A 17,860-nucleotide genomic window follows, 5' to 3' on the forward strand; every position below is an offset into this window, starting at 1 on the left:
TTGTCAGGATTGTAATTGGCTTGCTGTCTGGTTATGTGTGTTCACCAGCTCTGGAACTTGAATGAAGGAGATAACCATTAATGTGGACATGGCAGTTAGTGCCACAGATAGACTTAAACACAAGGAAGGGACTGTGTTTTTCTTGCTCTGGGGACAGCTGGGGAACACAAAGTACGGCCCAAGCAAATGACAGAGCCTCACTGAAAATGGAGAGAGTACAGTTTTGGGGGCATCACTAGCCATGATACTATTTGCAATGAAGTGGCTCTAGAACTGATTCTTTTGTGGACGTTTGCTGCTGTCTGGCCTGTTTTCTCCCTCTCCCCTTTCTCCAAGGCAATTCACTTGGCTGTTCTTTGTGGTTGTGTTTTGCAGACTGTCGAGGAGATTGAGGGGGTACTCGGCCGAGATCTGTACCCCAACCTGGCTGAGGAGCGTTCTCGGTGGGAGAAGGAGCTGGCCGGGCTAAGGGAAGAGAATGAGAGCCTGACCGCCATGCTGTGCAGCAAAGAAGAGGAGCTGAACAGGACAAAGGCCACCATGAATGCCATCCGGGAAGAGCGAGACCGGCTCAGGAGGAGGGTGAGCATGCCACACCCAGCATGGCCAGGCTGTGCCCAATGTGGGACAGGAGGAGCTGACATGTAAAGCCAAAGTCAGGCCCAAGAATATTGTGGCATTTGTACTGTTTGAAATCACTAATCATTTTCTTGTTATAAAGTCATTCTTGAAAGGGAAGTAGTTTGAAAGTGCTAATGTGTGGAGATAAGACTTAAAAAAAGCCACTTTCCTCGAATCTCAAATCTAACTGCATGGTAAAACTGTATTAGGGCAGTAATACTCTGACCACTCTTCAGGGAATGCATGTCTTTCCCAACCTCAATTAAAGGTTTTCCTTTTGAGATAGACTAATTAAAATATGTTTTAAAATTTGGAAACAAAATACAGGATTTTCCCTTGTTTCAGTTTTTCTCTGTAAAATTTTCTTTAACTTCCTGTTACCTGCTCTCACTTACCCATACAGAATCTGGTATAAAATGTCACATTGTCTAGTGCAAACTTATTAAAGTTAAAATAAAAAACAGTTGGTGTTAAGTTGATTCCAACTCATGGTGACCCCCAAGTGTGCAGGGTAGAGTTGCTCCATGTTGTTGTTGTTGTTATGTGCCGTCGAGTCGGCCCCGACTCATAGCGACCCCTCCTTGGGTTTCCGAGGCAGTTATCACTACGGAAGTAGGATTGCCCAACCTTCCTTCCGAGGAGTGGCTGGTGGGTTTGAACCGCCAGCCGTCTGGTTAGCAGGCAAGTGTCTTAGAAGCAGATGGCCACACCTTTCTCCCAGAGCACCTCTGGGTGGGTTCAAACCTGAAGCTTTTTGGTTAGTCATTGAGCACTTAACCAATTGCACATCCAGGGAATTCTAAAACTAAAGTGATCATATATTAATATTGGGAGCTCTAGTAGTGTAGTGCCTAAGGCATTTGACTGCTAACCAGAAGACTGTTGGTTCAAATCCACCAGCCACTCCGTAGAAGAAAGATTGGACCATTGAAAATCCTATAGAACACAGTTCTACTCTGACACGAGTGGAATCACTATGAACTAAAATTGACTCCACATCAACTGGGGTGTGTGTGTGTGTTTGTGTGTGTGTGTGTGTGTGTGTGTGTGTATAAATTGTATTCTTCCCAGTGTACCAATGGCTTCACTACCTGAAATAGTTTGAGAACCACTTTGTTTAGCAAATACATCCATTACTACAGGAGCTGATGTTTCAGAATAAAGATGTTTGGCAGAATTGTTAAATCACTCAGTTTTCCAAAGATGACATATTTTCCTAGGAACTTACAAGTACTTCTTTGTTTGGCTGTGGATTTGAGCTGTGATTGGACTGAGAGTGAAGCATTGAATTCTTCAGTCAGAAGCAATTCCTCTGAACTTCACTTTGAATCTCTAAACCTATTTTACTCTCTTGATCTTTGCATTAGAAGTTTGCTTTCTAGTTGTACTCCGGTAATTTTGCACACATGTAAAGTTGAAAGAGAGGGGGGGGAAAATCTAGTAAGTCTCATCACTTTCACCATTATTCTTTCTTCTTTACTGCTTGCTTTTGAAGAACACCTTAGAATAACTTGTTCTTTAATAAGGTCAACATGTGTAAAGCATTCTCCTTGTAATCCACATGCAAGCTTTTTAGTTGCTATTGTATGTGGCCAGGAGCAGATTACCCAATAATCAAGATAATTGTGGGCTTGTGCTTACTTATTGTAATGAATCTGTACTGAACAAATTAGTAAGTATGGAAGAAATTACTATTTTTCAATGTTATCCACTCTCTTCCTTATTTATGAGTAATGCCATAATTAAAAGGCCAGCACTCCTACCTCTCATGTCTGAACTCATGTGCCTAAGCTTATTTTTGGTACCCAGCTGTATCGGATGCCATTCTCCATACTTGCATCAGCAGATGTAAATCCTCACAGTCAGCAAAGTCTTTATCTGGGCAACTTAATGAAATTGTCTTAGTGCTAAAGCCCACACCACCTGTAATTTCCTGGGTTTCACTCCCTGATTATTATGACTAATGTCCTAATTGGTGTGCTTGCTTTTAGCACGTGTCTGATGGTGCATGTTTTGTGAAAAAAAAATATTGCTCTTAGATGTAATTATATATTGTGGTTTAAAATACTTTCCTTCTTCGAACTTGAGTAACTAAAGCATAAGAGAGCCCTTGACTGTGACTAGCAAAACATAAAAAGCCAACTCGGGGGTCAGTATTAAGAGCATCATAGTATAGTGGTACTATGTACTAGGGATTCAAGCCAGACTGCTTGGGTTCAGAACTGGCTGATCAAGTCACTTACGCTCTCTGTGCTGGAGTTGCCTCGCTATGAAGTTGGGATAATAATAGTCCTCATTGTGGTTTGAGGTTTGAACCCACCCAGAGGTTCTGTGGAAGAAAGGTGTGACCATCTGCTTCCGAAATGTTACAGACTACAATATTCTATGGAGCAACTCTACCCTGCACACATGGGGGTCACTATGAGTTGGAATCAACTTGACACCATCTGGTTTTTATTTTAACTTTAATAAGTTTGCACTAGACAATGTGACATTTTATAACAGATTCTGTATGGGTAAGTGAGAGCAGGTAATATGAAGTTAAAGAAAATTTTATAGAGTGGTTGACAGTGGTAGCCAGACACCATCTTCTGGTCTCATGGTCATATAGTGTGAGGAGCATATGCTCTACCAGTCCCTTGGACTAATTGTTTCCATGCATCTTTGCTTTTCTTCATTCTTCTTTGCTCTGGATGAAGAGAGACCCATCGTTGAATCTAGATGGCCTTTTGCAAGCTTCTAAGACATCAGTCACTACTCACCAAAGTAGGATGCAGGACATTGTTTTGTGTAATGCCAATTGAGCTTGCTGTCCCCTGCAACCATGGCCCCGAGCCCACAGATCCAAATACTCACTCCTTCCAGGTAGCCGGCTGTGACCAAGCAGCCACCACAACCTTGTCCCTTGTCAGCTCTACTATATACCCAAACGTATTATCTTTTATGTTTGTCCAGTTAATATTGTTTTATATAAATTTGTATAATTTATATTCAAATTACCTCCAAATAATAAAATACTAAAGATCTGTACTTTTCTCAATTAAGAGTATCCTCAGGAATTGGTATACACAGCCTTAAAACAGATTTATTTGTATTTCAAAACAGTCGTGGCTCTCATAGAATTTAGTAGCTGACTTTGAACATTGGACGACTCCTCCCACCACCCAATACATTTCATTTCCCTGGGGAGGAATCTGTCTTTTGTGGTTGGTGGTGTCTTCTGTTCTTGGTGTGTGTAGCTCTGCAGAGTGACTGCAGTATGGTTTCCTTTCCATTCTGTGAATGCCATATGATGCATGGCTGCTTTGCCTTTGCTGGCTTTATAACAGCTCTGAACCTACAGTCCATTCAAAGTTGGCCTGAAAAGCAACTGGTGCCACATGTTTTGTTTTAATTTTGTTCTTTGTGCATATTTCATTGTGTAGAATTTAAACTGACCAGATCAATAGGATTGGTACTTGCCCTCCAGCCCCCCACCCCACTACCCTTGTGCCTGTAATTAAGCAAAGTGCTCTCAGTAGATTTTCTGAGCCTTGTTCAAGATTTAATTAAATTAGATCTTTAATGTATTCAGTTAACAGATTGTGCTGCTTTTCAGAGCAGTAACTAAGGAACAACAGGCAGACAATTTATATTATTGGTCCCAGTTCATTATTAAATGAGATAATCATTTATTTCTGCATGCTCTGTAATATAACCATTCATTTCCTCACACTTGAAGAAGTGAACTTAATTTAGGCAAGGTAGAATTAATTACTTTAGAAAGGAGGCACTTTGCTCTTCATTCATTCATTTGTTTCGTAAGCATGACTAGTTATCTCCTCTATGCCGGACAGAACAGGACACATGCCCTGGTTTCAAAGATATTGGAGAGACAGGCAAGTAACAGGTCATTACAATGGTGTGTGTCAAGAGCTAGAGAGAGGTGGACACAGAGGATGGCCAGGGAGCTCATAGAAGCAGGGTACAGCATTTTTCACATAGATTGTTTAGGTCAGCCACATATCACAAAAATGGTAAGTACTTCCCTCAAATTGCTTGGTAAAGCAAACATGACTGCAGGCACATGAATCTGTGTCCTGGTAAATCCAAGATCTGAACCAAAGCACAAGTTCTTTCTGAGATTTTGTACAAGTTCTTCAGAGAGTATGCAGTTCATGGCGTAAAGTGGTAGTAGTAGTTTCTGCCATGTACCATTCACCCATATGGGTTTTTCAGTAAGGCTAGTAATTAATTTCAGCTAGCACTCCTTGGCTTCTCACTTCCCTGAGGTCTGTCTTCTGCTTTGACAGTCTGGTCATACCATAATAAATTCAAGTAACTAGAAGACACATTTTTTTTTAACTAAAAAAAAAAAAAAAAAAAATCCCCCCAGTGGGAAATTATTCCCTCTCTACTTTACTGACTCCCACTCAAAATGTCTTAAAACCCCTTAAAAAAAAAAAAAAAAAAAACTCACTGCCATCAAGTTGAACCCTTTAGTGTTAGTTATAATAACTTGGCTCTCTGAAGCTTCTGTCTGGGAATGAGGAGGGCTATGGCTCTAACAGTTACACGAAGCATGTGTCTGTCATTTCCACACCAATTCCTCTCCATACCTAAATACAATATTACATTTCTGAAGGGGTTTCACTGTTTTGTGTTCATAAGATATATGTAATAAAAATGAAATCACCCAGTTCAGCCAAAGTCCTTAAAATAGAAGTGAGGACTCTCAAGTCAACATTTTTAAATGGCTATTATTTGGCTGCATGGTTAAGGGAAAGGTCAGGTAAATTTCCATAGTGCTTCAGTGCCCCTTTCCTTCCATCTCACATCATCTTCCTTAAACGAAAGTAACCCCGAGTTCCACTTTTTTGGTGGAGAAGGTGGTGGGAAGGAGTAGCATGGAACTGGGTAAGCAAGTGTGAGAGGAAGGAGAGATGAAGGTAAGAAGAAGAGAGAGCTTCCTTCATACATTGCCATTCTCTGAGTACCAGTTTACTCCATAAGCTTTTAAAAGTAACAATCCTATTTTATTCTCCTTTGGACTGCTTTTACCTTTGTGATTGTGACAGGCGAGATGGGGCTGCACTCTGTGTGCCTACAGTCATGCTCTCACAGAAGAGATCCCAGAGGGAGTGCCCAGTGCTGCTGTGCTCAGCCAAGTGTGCATAAAAACACACAGGTCAGACACTTGTCCCATGAAAACACCAACTGGGGCAATTTGCAGAGCATTCTATCCTATGGCCTGGAGATCTTCCCCCAGAGCTATTTGTTCTGAATCCATTGGTGCCATTTTCTCACTGGATGCAAACACCATATTTGTATGCCTTGAGCACTTCCCACCTTATCTCCAAGGGCACTCTGATTAGTGGTCATGCTTAAAGGAATAGGAAATAGAAATCAGAATTAAACCAAAGAGTTTGCTTAGAAAGAGTAATTATCTTAAATGTTGGCCATGTTTTTGTTACGTTTAGTTCTAAGTAATTCGCTGTTAATATATATTTACTGCTAGGTCTGACCACCCTGACTGGAAATAAGATTTACAATGTCTACTGAGGTGTCCAGAGCCTGGTCTGTCTCTGAGGCAGCCATTTTCTTTGTCTAGATTGTCTCCTGTTATATGCTAAGTCAGGATCACTGTGATATTTTTAACTAGAAAGCATTAACAGTGGAGATATTTCTGAAAGTAAAATTGTTGTGACCTTATGTAGGTTAAATAAAGACTGATCTTTGTTTTGCCCTCATATCATTTTCCCCTGTTGAGCTCTTCCCATTCTGCCTCTCCACTCCCTCATGCTTTTCTTGACCATAGTATCTGTATATGGAAAATGCAGGGACTGTAGAATGATGCTTTATATGGATTTCTATGAATTTATGTTCGTATTAATTTATATTTTCCATGAATTTATTTGTGTGTATGTGTAAAAGTGTTTAAAATGACCAACCCAAACCAAACTAGTCAATTCCAACTCTGTGACCCTATAGTAGAGCAGAACTGCCCCACAGGGTTTTCAAGGCTGTAAATCTTTATGAAAGCTGACTGCTATGTTTTTCATCTATGGAGTGGCTAGTGACCTCAAACCACTGGCCTTTAGGGTACAGCCAGGCACTCAACCACTGAATCACCAGGGCTTCTCTAAAATAGACCAGAACAGCATAAATCAGTCTCATGATTATATGAGGTGGGAAAAAAGTACTTGAACTCTTCTATAATGTTGTTTGTTTTTTTTTTTTTTTTCTCAGTTACGGGTTTTATTGGGGAGGTAATGGTATGGATTCAGGATCAGGAACAACTCAGGATACAGTTCTTCTATCAGGACAGCTTCTTCTAGGCTGTGCCTAAAGATAGGCATGTCAGGCCTCTCTTTTGACCCCCTCAGGACCAGTCTTTTATTTTTTTAAATTAATGTATTCGTTTAATTATATTATTTTTAATATGTAGAACTATATACGTAGAAAGAGAGTGGAAGCTAATATGCCAAAATATTGTTCTAAGCTGCTGCCTTTGAGTCGCCCCTGACTCATAATGACCCCATGCACAATGGAACAAAACTCTGCCTGGTCCTGTTCCGTCCTTGTGACCAGTTACTCTTGTGATCCATAAGACTATCATTGGCTAATTTTCAGAAGTAGATCTTTAGTCTTTTCTTCCTAGTCTTTGCTAGTCTGGAAGCTCTGCTGAAACCTGTTCAGTGTTGTAGCACTATGCCAGCCACATAAACAGAGGGGTGGTGGGTATGCATATGGTGCATTGCCAGGAATCGATCCCAGTTCTCCTTCGTGGAAGGCATGAATTTTACCACTGAATCACCATTCCCCCCATAACAAAATATTAACAGAGGCTAAATCAAGGTAGTGAAAGTATAGGTAATTGGTTTTTTGTTTTTGTTTTTTTTTTCCTTTCATATCCTTACTTAATTCTCAAATTGAACCAAAAATAGAGTAGGATTAAGGAGAGCAATCTGTATCTCCCAGCTTTAATTGTTTGGCATCCTTATACAAGCATAGTCTTCTCTTTTGTCCTTTATGGAACTTTGTTCCTATCTTTGTTGCATTTCTTCTTAGGAGTTTCTGTTTGTGATAAGGAAGTGGATGCTAATATTAGCTAAGTTCAAATAGTAACAGATTTGTGAAAACAAGCCCTGTCTCAACTCTATTCCTCCCAGTCCTAATATAGCCATATGGGAGGGGGCTAAGAGGAGTGGAGTCTGGTTCCAGTGCTTGCTATCAATTTCTAACCTCAATCTGTGAGTCTCAAGTGCCTCTTCTTATGTATGGCTGGTATGTTAGTCAGGATCACACTAGGTTATACTGCACCCCAAGTCTCAGTGGCATGGCTGATGAAACAAGGCTTATTTCTTGCTTGCACTACATGTCCAATACAGGTTTGGGAACTGGCACATGACTGTGCCCTATATATTCATGTAGGCACAAGGTTGAGAGTAGCCAACATCTAAAATATCACTGGTTGCAGAGCTGAAGGATCTTACCTTGGCTCCTAAATATCTCTGCTCAAGCCCATTGGCCAGAACTAGGCAGATGGTTCCACCCAACATTAAGGAGCTAAGAAATGTGGAAGAGCATGTGGCTATCTGTTGAGCAGTACATGTTTCTGACACAGCTGGCTTCTTTGTTTTGGTGTAATATCAGATAGGCTTGGACATGAATCAGAGTCTCAGAGAAACAAGTAGTTTTGCTATCCATTGTAGATTGGCTCTCAATGTGTGTATCAAAATCACTGGGCAGCTCTTTCAAAGAACATATGCCCATACCTCTCCATGAGTCACTGGGTCAGTTGGTTTCAGGAAGGAAGAGCCAGTATCCTTTAGTTACCCAACTGGGGCCTGAGAGCCTCTCCAGAGTCTCCAGCTCTCCCTCTGCTGGTAGAGTGAGAGAGAGAGAACCATAGCTGCTGTACTACCTTCTACTCACTTCTGGCCTGGAGTGTGGCTGTGATGAACCTTACATCTGAGGAGAAGCCTTACCTTCTGCGAAGAGCCTGTGCTGTACTTGGGTCACCCCAGCTAGAGGATGGTCACCACAGCTGGAGGAGGGAGAGCAGAGAGAGGTATGCTCGTCCCAGAATCTAGCAAGACATGGAGGCTGTGGAACAATGAGGCAGTGGTGGTGTGGTAGAGAACCTCCTTGCTCATCCGGTAACAAAAAGCAGACATTGTGCCAACTGTACCTGCATACCAATGCAGGTTTGAAAGAACTTAATATTTAAAACAGGGTTAGCTTTTTGTTTTTGTTTTTTGAAGGACTTGTTAATAATATTGGTAACATTCTTTGAGTATTTTCAGACCAAACATCCCTTTCAAACTAAAAATAGGCACCTCCACGGCAAAGCAGGACTTACTCAAGGCCTACATTATAACAGTAACACTGAACCTATTTTGAGCATTTACATGAAATGGAAATGCTTTGTGCATATCTCATTCCCTTTGCCCCAGAATCCTGTGAGATAGCTATTATTATACTTTTTGTACAGATAACAAAACTGAAGTCCTCAGTAGTTTAATAATCTTGCCCAGGTTTATGCTGCCATTGACTATTAGCACCAAAATGTGAACTCTGATAACCTTGTTTATTGTTGTTCGTTGCCATCAAGTCGATTCCAACTCATGGCAGCCCCATGTGTACAGAGTAGAACTGCATAGGGTTTTCAAGTCTGTGAGCATTCAGAAGGAAATCATCAGGTTTCTCTTGCAGGGTACCTCTGGGTGGTTTTGAACCACCAAACTTCTGATTAGCAGTCCGGTGTTTGACTATTTGCCCCACCCAGGGACTCTGTAATAGTCTTATAATGGGATGCAGTTTCCACTTTTCTATTGTTTGGAATATTTTCCTGTGTTCTACTCTTCACCCTTTTCCCAATTCTGTCCCTTCCTTCCACAGATTGTAGGTTAGTAAAGCATCTTCTATTACAGTAACACAGTTACATTCCTTAGAGTTACACAGATCAACTTTCCAGGTGTTCTAAGACAACACTAAGTGAAGGCAAATTGAGCTTGTTTCACAGGGAAGTAGCTATTTGTGCTTGTATTTATCTTGATCTGAGCCCAACAGAGCATTATTGGTAGAACACACCCCTCCTCTCTGCAGTTTGAGGAAGTTACTGCCATGCCATGCCATGGAGTCGAATCCGACTCCTAGTGACCGCACCTTGGGTTTCCAAGGCTAGGTATCTCTACGGAAGTAGATTACCCAGTCTTCCTCCTGAGGAGTGGCTGGTGGATTTGAACCACGAGCTTTCGGGTTAGCAGTCAAATGCCTTAGGCACTACACCACCAGAGCTCCCTGAGGAAGTTAAATGGGATCCAAGTCAGAAAATCCTCAAAACTACAATTCCTTCACCTCTTCTTTGGAAACAGTTCCCAGTTATTCCAAATGGGCTTTATGCACATTCATGCCATGGATATTGCAAGGTAGCTGTTTTCAGTTGTCAACCCCAGTGTTAGCTTATCCATCCCTAGCCTCCCTGCTTATATGAGGACATCAGGCTGTTTAGCTGACTCCGTTTGTTAGAAAGCTGGTAAGAAATTAAGAAGACAGCCAAAATGCTGACCCTTTCCCTGATGCAGCCATTTTGATAAACAGATCTAGGTTGTTTAGTGGGCTATAAAACAAAAGAGGAGATGATACACTTATCAAAAATCTCCAGAGAGATGAGAATGCTGTTGAGTTTGTTTTCCCTGTTCTATTCTGTGGTCTCTTTCTCTTTGGTTTCAAACTGCTTAAAGCTCCCATTAACAATAAAATACTAATTTCCTGAAACATCATGTAAATGAGATTTATAGGTATAAATATATGACTTCTATAAATAAATTTTTTTTCTCACTTATTTGAGGGCTACAAGAAAAGTCTTATAAAATCTCCAATAGCAGGTTGATTTTCCTCAAGATACTTGGAAACCCTAGACTCTTAGAAGGCAGTTTCCCCAGAACTACAACCACCGAAAGCTCATTAAGCAGAGTTTTTCTGGCCTGGTGATTCCCACCCCCTATAATATAGAAATCATCTCATCTCTCCCAGCTCCATTACACAGTGAAATTATGAATTACAACCTAATTGCCTGAAATTACAACTACTCAGTGAGCAAGCAGCATATCATAAGTGAAGCAGACTTATCCTTTTATGGCTCATAATGATGTTTCTAATCCTACTCAGGACTCCTTTGTTACCTTTTGTCTTAGGCTGGGTTCTCTAGAGAAGCAAAATCAGTGATATATATACACACACACACACACACACACATACATATACACACACTACACACACAGAGATTTATCTCAGGGAAATGGCTCATGTGGTTGTGGAAGCTAGCAAGTCCCAAATCTAAGTCAGTCATCAGACAAGAGGCTTCTCCTGACTCATGTGGTTGCAGGGGCTGATGGACCCACAACCGGCAGGTCAGACAGTGGCTTGTTGGCTTGCAGGCTGTGGAAGCTGACGAGTCACAAAATTGGCAGATCAGGTGACAGCCTGCTAGCTCAAGTCCCAACAACCAGAATTGAGGTAATGATGAGCCAGATGCAGGACCCAGAGCCAGGGAGAGCCTTGCTAGAACATCTGCATATATACTGGATGCAGACCACACTTCCAAGGAAACTCCCCTTACATCAGAGGAAGGATATGACTTGAATAAGGGTGGGACTTGAGTAGAATGTTACTTGAGTCACACCCTCTTGTCAGGCTGATTCAAGATATACCATACACTAATCTTGCCTCTAGGGTACAGTCCTCAGATGGCAGGGAGCAGCGGCAAACAGGGCCGGCAGAAACAGGTAGGGGATAGCCCAGGAAGTAAGCAGAACAGTTGGAACAGCTAACAGAGACGAACTCATCTGTCGATTTCTGTACTGTGGTGGCTTGTGTGTTTCTGTGAGGTTTCAGGCTGTGCCAACACAGGTACCCATGGTGAACTGGTTTCAGTGGAGCTTCCAGACTGAGACCGGCTCGGAAGAAGGAAGAGGCCATCTACTTCTCAAAGAATTGGTCAGTGAAAACCTTATGAATAGTAGTGAAACACCGCCTGATACATAACTGGACAATTTTATGAATAGCCCTGAAACATTGTCCAATACAGTGCGAGAAGGTGAGCCTCTCAGGTTACAAGGCACTCAAAATATGACTGGGAAAGAGCTGCCTCATCAGAGTAGAGCCTACCTTAATGATATGGATAAAGTAGAGCTTTTGGGGCCTCCATTTGCTGAAGTGGCATGACTCAATATGAGAAGAAACACCTACTAACATCCATTGATAAGAGGAACATGGAATGTACGAAGAATGAACCTAGGAAAATTGGAAGTTGTCAAAAATGAAATGGAATGTATAAAGATTGATGTCCTAGGCAGAAGTGAGCTGAAATGGACCAGTTTTGGCTATTTTGAATCAGATAAATATATGATCTACTATGCTAGGAATGACAGGTTGAAGAGGAATGGCGTGGTATTCATCATCACAAAGAATGTTTCAAGATCTGCCCTGAAGTACAGTGCTATCAGTGATAGAATAATATCCATATGCCTATAGGGAAAGCCATCTAATACTACTGTTATTCAAATTTATGCACCAATTACTAAAGCCAAAGATGAGGCAATTGAAGATTTTACCACCTTGTGCAGTCTGAAATTGACCAAACATGCAATCAAGATGTGCTGATTATCACTGGTGACTGGAATGCAAAAGTTGGAAACAAAGAAGAATCACTGGTAGTTGGAAAATTTGGCCTTAGAGATAGAAATAATGCTGCAGATTGCATGATAGAATTTTGCAAGACCAATGACTTACTCATTGCAAATACCTTTTTTCAACAACACAAATGATGGCTATACATGTGGACTTCACCAGATGGAATACACAGGAATCAGACTGATAACATCAGTGGCAAGACACAATGGAGAAGCTCAGTATCTTCAGCCAAAACAAGGCCAGGAGCTGATTGTGGAACTGACCATCAACTGCTCATTTGCAAGTTCAAGTTCAAGTGGAAGACAATTAAAATAAGTCCAAGAGAGCCAAAATATGACCTTGATTATATCCCTTCTGAATTTAGAGACCATTTAAAGAACAGATTTGATGCATTGAACACCAATGACTGAAAACCAGAGGAATTGTGGGATGACATCAAGAACATCATCCATAAAAAAGGGGGGGTGGGGAGACCAGGTTTGCTGGTCTGATAGAGCCTGGTAGAACACCTGAGACTATGGCCCCTAGCTGTCCTTTAGGTCTGGAATTGAACCAACACCTGTGGCTTCCAGCCAAACAAAAACCAGGCATATGAGTTGAACATTTACCTGAGGTAGATACACTCCTTAGAGAGATCAATCATGGGAGAAAGAAGGGGTGTTTATGCACAGGGAGACAGCTTAGGGGGCAGGAGTACATGGAGAGATGGAAACAGGGAAGAGATACCTATCGGGAGGAGATGAGAGGGGAGCTGTTGCATTGTAGTAAATTGTAGTCAATGTCATGAGACAAAGTGTATGTGAACTGCTGTATGGAAAGTGAATTTTCTCTGTAAATTTTCACCCAAATCACAATAAAAATAAAAAATAAAATAAGAATAAAAAAAGAACATCATCCATGAAGAAAGTAAAAGGTCATTAAAAAGACAGGAAAGGAAGAAAAGACCAAAATGGATGTCAGAAGAGACTCTGAAACTTGCTCTGGAGCAGAGAGTAGCTAAAGCAAATGGAAGAAATGACAAGATAAAAGAGCTAAACAGAAGATTTCAAAGAGCAGGTCAAGAAGACAAAAGTCAATTATTATAATGAAATGTGCAAAGACATGGAGTTGGAAAGCCAAAAGTGAAGAACTCGCTCAGCATTTCTCAAGCTGAAAGAACTGAAAAAGAAATTTAAGCCTCGTGTTGCAATATTGAAAGAGTCTATGGACAATATATTGAATGATGCAGGAAGCATCAAAAGAAGATGGAAGAAATACACAGAGACACTCTACCAAAAAAAAATAGGTTAATGTTCACCCATTTTAGAAGGTGGCATATGATCAAGAACCAGTGGTATTGAAGGAAGAAGTTGAAGCTGCATTGAAGGAAGTGGAGAAAAGCAAGGCTCCAGGAACTGACAGGATACCCATTGAGATGTTTCAGCAAATGGATGCCACACTAGAGGCACTCACTCAGCTGTGCCAAGCGATTTGGAATACAGCTAACTGGAACTGACTGGAAAAGATCCGTATTTGTACCCATTCCAAAGAAAGGTGATCCCACAGAATGTGGAAATTATTGAACAATATCATTAATATCACACTCAAGTAAAATCTTACTGAAGATAATTCAAAAATGGGTACAGCAGTATATTGATAGAGAACTTCCAGAAATGTAAGCTGGATTCAAAAGAGGAAGTGAAACGAGGGATATCATTGCTGATGTCGGATGGATCTTGGCTCAAAGCAAAGAATACCAGAAAGATGTTTACTTGTATTTTATTGATGATGCAAAGGCATTGTGTGGATCATAACAAATTATGGAAGAATGGAAATTCCAGAACACTTAATTCTACTCATGATGAACTTGTACATAAACAAAGAAGATGTCTTTCGAACAGAACAAGGGGACACTGCATGGTTTAAATCAAGAAGGGAGCGAGTCAGCATTGTATCCTTTCACCATACTTATTCAATCTATATGCTGAACAAATAATCCTAGAAGTGGACTATATGAAGAAGAACATGGAATGGAGGAAGACCCATTAACAACCTGTATTATGCAGATGGCACAACTTTCCTCGCTGAAACTGAGGATGACTTGAAACACTTGCTGATGAAGATTGAAGACTACAGTCTGCAGTATGGATTATACCTCAATATAAAGAAAACAAAAATCCTCACAATAGAACCAATAAGCAGCATCATCATAAATGGAGCAAAGATTGACGTTGTCAAAGATTTCATATGACTTAGTTCCACAATCAACACCAATGGAAGGAGCAGTCAAGATATAAGACGTCATATAGCATTGGGTCATATTGCATCGGGCAAATCTGCTGCAAAGGACCTCTTTCAAGTGTTGAAGAGCAAAGATGTTTCCTTGAAGACTAAGCTGTGCTTGACACAAGCATGGTATTTTCATTCGCCTCATATGCATGTGAGAGCTGGACAATGAAAAAGGAAGACGAAAGAAGAGTCGATGCTTTCGAGTTGTGGTGTTGGCAAAGAATGCAGAAAGTACTATTGACTGCTAAAAGCACTAACAAATCTGTCCTGGAAGAAGTGCAGCCAGAATGCTCCTTGGAAGCAAGAGTGGCCAGACCTTATCTCACCTACTTTGGTCATGTTGTAAGAAAGGACCATTCCCTGGAGAAGGATATCATGCTTGCCAAAGTGGAGGGACAATGAACAAGGGAAAGGGCCTCAATGAAATGGCTCTAAGGAAGAATCTGTTTCCATTTCCAACTCCTGAGGCCACCTCATTCCTTGACTCATGCCCCTTTCTCCATCTTCATAGCTAACAGCATAGAAACTTCAAACCTCTCTGATACTCTTTAGGATTACATTGGGTCCACCTGGATAATCCAGGATAATCTTCACACCTCAAGATCCTTAACTTAATCACATCTGCAAATTCTCTTTTGCCATGTAACATATTCACACATTTCAGGGATTACAATATGGACATCTTTTGAGGGAGGAGCATTACTCAGCCTACCACAATAGTATTGAATTTTAGGGAGATAGTTTTTTGTTTTCGCTTTTGTTTTTTAATTTTTACTGTGATTTGAGTGAAAGTTTGCAGAGCAAATTCACTTTCCACATAGCAATTCACATATACTTTGTCTCATGACATTGACTACAATTTCCCACAATGCAACAGCTCCCTTCCCACTTCCTCCCCATAGTTACCTCTTCCCTGTGTCCTTCCCTCCATGCACTCCTGCCTCCTAAGCTGTCTCCCTATGCATACACAGACCTTCTATTCTCCCATGATTGATCTCTCCAAGGAGTGTATCTACCTAATGTAAACGTTCAGCTCATATGCCTGTCTTTTATTTGGATGGAACCAACAGGAATGGGTTCAATTCTAGCCCTGAAGGGCAACTAGGGGCCATAGTCTCAGGGCTTTCACCAGGCTCTATCAGACCAGCAAAACTGGGTTTTATTTTAAATGATTTTGACTTTCATCCCACATTGTTCTCACACTCTATCCATAATCTCCTACATAGATTCCCACTCAGAGTGGTTGACAGTGGTAGGTGGGCACCATCTAGTGCTAGGCTCATAGTCATATAGGCTAAAGATTGCATGGTGTACCAATCCCTTGAACTAATTGTTTCCATGCATCTTTGATTTTCTTCATTCTTCTTTGGTTTGGATGAGGAGAGACCCTTTGTTGCATCTAGATGTCTGCTTGCAAGCTTTTAAGATCCCAGTCTCTACTTGCCAAAATAGGATGTGGAACAGTGTTTTTGTGTAGTGTTGTTGTTGTTATGTGCCATCGAGTTGGACCCGACTCATATGTTATGCCAATTGAGCTTGATGTCTTCTGCGACCATGGTCTCAAGCCCACAGGTCCAACTACGTACTCCCTCCAGGTAGCTGGCTGTGGCCAAGAAGTGACTACAACCTTGTCCCTTGTCAGCTCTACTATATAACTGGACATTTTTACAGAACATACAAATATGCATGTAGAAACACTGTCTGCCAACCCCATACATCGTCAAGGGCACGTGTCTCCCTGCATAGACAGCCTGTCCAACTATTTATCCATCAATGTTTGCCATCACTGACAATGCAGTACTATATGTGTAAAAGGGTTCACGTTTGTTGTCTGTACCTCCCATGCACCTCTCTCTTGTCTGCCTCTTCCTCAGTGCCACCACATTGGTCACTCACTTTTGATACATTCACCCAAATCAACACTTGTCTCTACCAGGAGATAGTTTTTTGTTTGTTTTTTAACAGTAGTTAATGTATTTTATTGAGGCCAACGCTGTCAGACACTGTTCAAGTTACTGGCAATTACAGTAGTCAGTTGAACAGACCAACAACACCCCTTCCCTCAAAGCTTATGTTATCTCTCCCTCTAGATCTCTTTGTTCTTTTTTTCCCTACATTTGTACTACAGTGTGTCCTAGATATGCAGTTAATTTTTTTTTAATCCTACTGTTCCATTTATCAAAAGGAGCTCTAGTTGTACAGTGGTTAAAGCACTTTGCTACTAACCAAAAGTTTGGCGGTTAAAAACTGCCAACCGCTCCACAGAAGGAAGATGTGACAGTCTGTTCCATAAGATTTATAGCCTTGGAAACCCTATAGGGCAGTGCTACTCTGTCTTATAGAGTCGCTGTGAGTTGGAATCAACTCGACAGCAGTAAGTTGGTTCCACTTATCTATAACTGCATAACAAATGACCTCAAACTTAAAGGCATAAAAAGAACAATCATTTATTATCATCCCACATGGTTCTCAGGTTGACTGGGCTCGGTTGGGGAAGTTCTTACTTGGGGTCAGATGTGCTTTTAGTCAGATGGTGGCCTGTTTCAGAATCACCTTGAATGTTTTATTACTCATATACCCAGTGGTTGAGGCAGGCTGTCCTCTGGGACTGTTGACCAGAACTCTTTTCCACATGTCCTGGAAACCCATACAATGAAGTGACTAGGTTTCAGGGTGAGTATCTCAAGAGAAAGCCAGACAAAACTGCATTGCCGTTAGCCTCAGAAATCACATAATAGCCGTACCTCTTGATGGAGGAAGTATCAAAGAAATTGTGGATATTTTTTAAGCTGCTTTCTACTGTTGGGCTGAGTCAGTCCTTGGGAGTGAGTCCAATCCTAGCAGAGGAGGTGGCTTCTTCAGCCTCAGGATTCTCAGTCTGTCTTCACATCTGGAAAACTCACCTATTTTCTTTTTAAATACAGTTCTCTATCACCTCCTATTCTCTTCCTCTGGAACCTTTAAAAATATGTTGCAATGTCAGTCCACCATTTATGTCTCTTAACTATACTTGTATATTTTTTATCTCTTTAGTTCCCCATGCTGATTTCTGAGTGCAGTGAATTGCTTGATGTGGCCCTTCTAGCCATTGTCCTCCATTCTGTGATGTTTTGTAAATCCCATTATCCATACCTGTTTGGGGTGCTGTGGTAGTTAAGGTCAGGTATCAACTTGGCTGGGCAGCTGGTAGTAGTCATTCCCTATAATGACTGGCAATCAACTCTGTGATGGGATTTAGGTTAATTCTGTTGGGGCAACACAGGTGGAATATATCTTGAGTCCTGTCTTGCTG

The 17,860-nt window shown here is 41.1% G+C and overlaps 1 protein-coding gene across 1 annotated transcript in view; it reads left to right on the forward strand.

Annotated features, from left to right (window-relative positions):
* Nucleotides 1-17,860, forward strand: part of MCC (MCC regulator of WNT signaling pathway) — a 712,607-nt gene that overhangs the window by 617,328 nt on the left and 77,419 nt on the right. The window contains exon 8 of the mRNA XM_007947572.2: nt 376-582. Coding sequence (XP_007945763.1) covers nt 376-582 — 207 coding nt within the window. The remainder of the gene's footprint in view (nt 1-375; nt 583-17,860) is intronic.

The sequence above is a fragment of the Orycteropus afer genome, unplaced genomic scaffold, assembly GCF_000298275.1.
Source record: "Orycteropus afer afer isolate SDZICR_OR568_19922 unplaced genomic scaffold, OryAfe1.0 scaffold00191, whole genome shotgun sequence".
NCBI classification, from domain to species: Eukaryota; Metazoa; Chordata; class Mammalia; order Tubulidentata; family Orycteropodidae; genus Orycteropus; species Orycteropus afer.